The 3,574-nt window shown below is 41.9% G+C and overlaps 1 protein-coding gene across 1 annotated transcript; it reads right to left on the bottom strand.

Moving 5' to 3' along the window:
• Positions 1-871: 871 nt before the first annotated feature.
• On the bottom strand, positions 872-2,623 carry LOC119170796 (uncharacterized). Its single transcript, XM_037422057.2, has 2 exons — positions 2,575-2,623; positions 872-1,215 (listed from the first exon to the last, which is right to left on the bottom strand). The coding sequence occupies exon 2, from the start codon at positions 1,201-1,203 to the stop codon at positions 976-978; it is 228 nt and encodes a 75-aa protein (XP_037277954.2). The 5' UTR covers positions 1,204-1,215; positions 2,575-2,623; the 3' UTR covers positions 872-975.
• Between the last annotated feature and the right edge of the window lie 951 nt (positions 2,624-3,574).

The raw sequence follows: 3,574 nt of genomic DNA, 5'->3' as shown, positions 1-3,574 counted from the left end.
GATTTAAGAGAAACCCTAGTTCATCGCTCGCAACCATACTAAGCCAATGCAGACACCAGAATTTAACGTTAATGTATTATAGTCTGAGGTGAAGTACTATGCCTGCGCATTCGAGGCTTATATAGAAAGTGCCATACGTATTGCACTTGTAATAGACGAGCACTAAAGTTGAAGTTAGATATAATTGTAGTATGGCTATTAACTTCCGAAACTTTTGTGTAGGATAGATTTCTTACATTTCTATCTACACTTTACCTGCCGCTGCGGATGTTAAATTCGTAAAATATACGCACTAATATAACATCAAACTTCACGCTTATTTAGGCCTCATGATTACCCAACACTATATTGTCATCAAAAATTCTAATACAACTTTAATGTAACGACACGTTCCAGTTTCTGCAGTGTAACTATGACAAGCTTCCTTTGCATTTAGAGAACTTGTTACCACAAGTCGTTTAAAAATTGAATGACGAATGAGCTTTCGTTCGCCTTTTAGAGGAACGTGTACAAGACTGCATTCATATCGCTAACTCTTAAGCTGGGAATGCGAATCAAAATTTTGGACCATATTGTCATAAAAACTCCAGGTTCAATGAATATCAAATGAACCGGCTGTCTATTTTCAACTGAATCGTGTGATACACCTGAACCCTCAAGTTTCAAAAAACTTTGTATTTCTGTTTCCGCATGATTCGAGAGGAGCCGCTCATCATTCACAATCAGTACACGAAAAGGGGTACCAGCATGCATGGTGGAAGCGTGAAGGGGGATCCCATCAGCACAAGTGGCACCGAAAGAAACAACATTACTTTGCCTTCCACTAATGAGCATATTCAAGACGGTAAAATACAGAGATTTCCATAGAAAATTTATGTATCAAAATCCAATATTTTATTGCGGATTGAAAAGCGTGGACTGCCTGAACATTTGTGGGCAGTGTTGGGTCGTCATTCCTGTGATTCAAGTTTCCTGTCAGCCGTAGAATCCGCGGCCGAAGCCTCCTCCGTATCCGCGGCCGAAGCCTCCTCCGTATCCGCGGCTGAATCCTCCTGCGTATCCGCGGCTGAAGCCTCCTCCGTATCCGCGGCCTAAGCCTCCACCGAAGCCCCTCCCGAAGCCGAACTGGGCGGCGGCCATGCTACAGACGACAGCGAGTACCAACAGGGCAAGGAGGAAGGACTTGCTGCTTGCGGCAATCATGGCTGTGGCAATCTGCAGAAAGAAAATACATCACAAAGATTAAGCATTGTTTAAATGACAAAATCTGGCATGAAAGCGCCCTTCGCGTATGCTAGCTATTGTAAGATTCGGTGGTACTCAACAACTGCCATCCACAATGACATAATAAAATATTGACAGAGGGATGATTATATTATACATGAACAATAACATGACCTCCACCCTTTTTGCGTGAAGTCTCGAATTGTTTTATAGAGAAGCCAAAAAGTTTCGCCTATGATATTGCTTAAGCATGTGCAGTATTTAATTTTTCATTTGGTGTTTGCAGTGCGCATACTGCATTCCTCTAAATTATTCTTTGCAATTTTTAAAAAAAATTTCTTATTAAAAAAAATGATGTTTTAGAGCGCCGTTGATTGGTATTGTGTGCGATATAGTCATTGGTTTGATTGTAATTAGATATCTATGAATACTACGGCGACGGATGCACCTAGAAAATTATGTCGAATTACTGTTGGACATAGGTTTCTTTGGGGGGGGTGTGGCGGTTGCAGTTATTCAAAAGTGAACGATATTCAATGACCTGTGCTTCGGTTGTCCACATTTTATCCCACGTACTTACTATGTCTCGACAGTAGCTTGTAGGTAATAATATTATATTAAATATTTGGGTTTCACATTGTAAATCTACGGTGATCTACGGTGATTATGAGAAATGATTCTCCGGAGACTTCAGTAATCAGGGGATTTCCAATGTGTACCTCCATTTATACTTACGGGCCTCGAGCATTTCAGCCTGCGTGGAAAATACGGGTGCCGCAGCTAGGATTCAGCCGCTGAGCACCATACATTACTTCTATAACCACGGGGGGTGTGTCGCTAGAATCGCAGAAGGCTAAACAAATGGCTGCTGTCGTTTTCAGACTCTGGGTGAAATTTTAGGTTTAGCTGAACGACAGCTTTGGAACAACAAAGATGTTAAAATCGATAGGCGGGACATCACCATGTTTTATATAAACAGCAATCATATGTGCAAGTAAGATAGCTTTACTCTGGTGCTGTGTGTGTGTTAACAATAGGTCAGTGAGTATATCTGCCCTGCGATGACAGTCTGATAACAGCATACGTTCAAAACAGAAAGCACAGCAAGCTGAAGTTGGTGACAGCACGAAAACGTCATTCGGACAGAGCTCAGCAGCTCAGCGTTCTGTTTGTCTTTGTCTAGGCATTCTATGTCAACTTCACTGATCAATGATTTCCGCCCTAAAAAATGAGCTAACAACCAATAAGATTCTGCGCGATATACCAAAAACCAACATGTGAGGTATTTGCTGGCGAAAAACTAACCAATTGTGTATACAGTGAATACACTTGACTATTTAGAGAACTCACTTGAGGTTTCTTTGTGCGCTGGCTGCAAAGAAGATTCTGTCTGGTAGAACGGCGAATGGGGCCTGTTTATATACCACGCTTTCCAATCACGTGCCGACACGTCTTTCGAGCATAAGCTGTCTAACTCGCTGGCAGGGCAGGGGACTTCCCAGCCTGGGAAGGCCCCTCCCTGCACAGCGATCAAAACAAGCGATACTGTCGTTGAGTGCCAAGACGCCTCTCGCATCGATGTTGAAAGGTCATTGGCACATATGCGCACAGGAGTCAACGTCTACCTGTGCTACTCTAATGAGTAGAATAGAAGTGTGACACCATCTGCCTGCAACATTGGCCTCTCCAAGGCCAGTAATTAGTCATCCTGAAAAAGTACATTACGTCTAGCTCTAGAGATTTCAAAATATCGTAGCGAATTCCGGTGTATATGGAAACCTATTCCTTCATTTTGAATGCAGCATCCGACTACACGATTTTCTCACAGATTAACAACATATTGTACACGATATAGTACAATCTTCTGAGTAACATTTCTCAAATAAGGAAGGCTGTCTATCGCGAATATTTATTAGACAGGAGATATGAAAATACAGGTAAATGTTTGTCACTGATTGACTTGGTAATTTTATTTTCCGTGCTTATCCCTCGCTGACTGATTATTTGCGTGTGTTTTGCGTGTGTTTTCGGCAGTTAATAAAGCATATTTTAGTGAAACTTCTTTGCAAAGCAGAGATGGGAAATGCCGTAAGGCAATGTCTCTTTGTTTTGTCCTTCTTTCTTTTCGTTTATTACGGTGTACTCGATTTACCTCTATTTATGATATGTCGGCGAACTTGTATTTTCTGGTTATGCCATGACAATGTGACCATTACCCCGTTTAACAAACTGCGCAGTAGGAATCAGTGCCGCTTTACACTTTTTTACCATAACAACTCAGCTCCGACGTATTATGCGAATAGAGGTTATGCGAAGTAGACAGCTAGGGCGGCGTGACACTTCAAGGAAT

This window comes from Rhipicephalus microplus, chromosome 2 (genome assembly GCF_043290135.1).
Source record: "Rhipicephalus microplus isolate Deutch F79 chromosome 2, USDA_Rmic, whole genome shotgun sequence".
Taxonomy (NCBI): domain Eukaryota; kingdom Metazoa; phylum Arthropoda; class Arachnida; order Ixodida; family Ixodidae; genus Rhipicephalus; species Rhipicephalus microplus.
The sequence above is the reverse complement of the archived record's forward strand: the minus strand, read 5'-3'. Positions and strand labels throughout refer to the sequence as shown.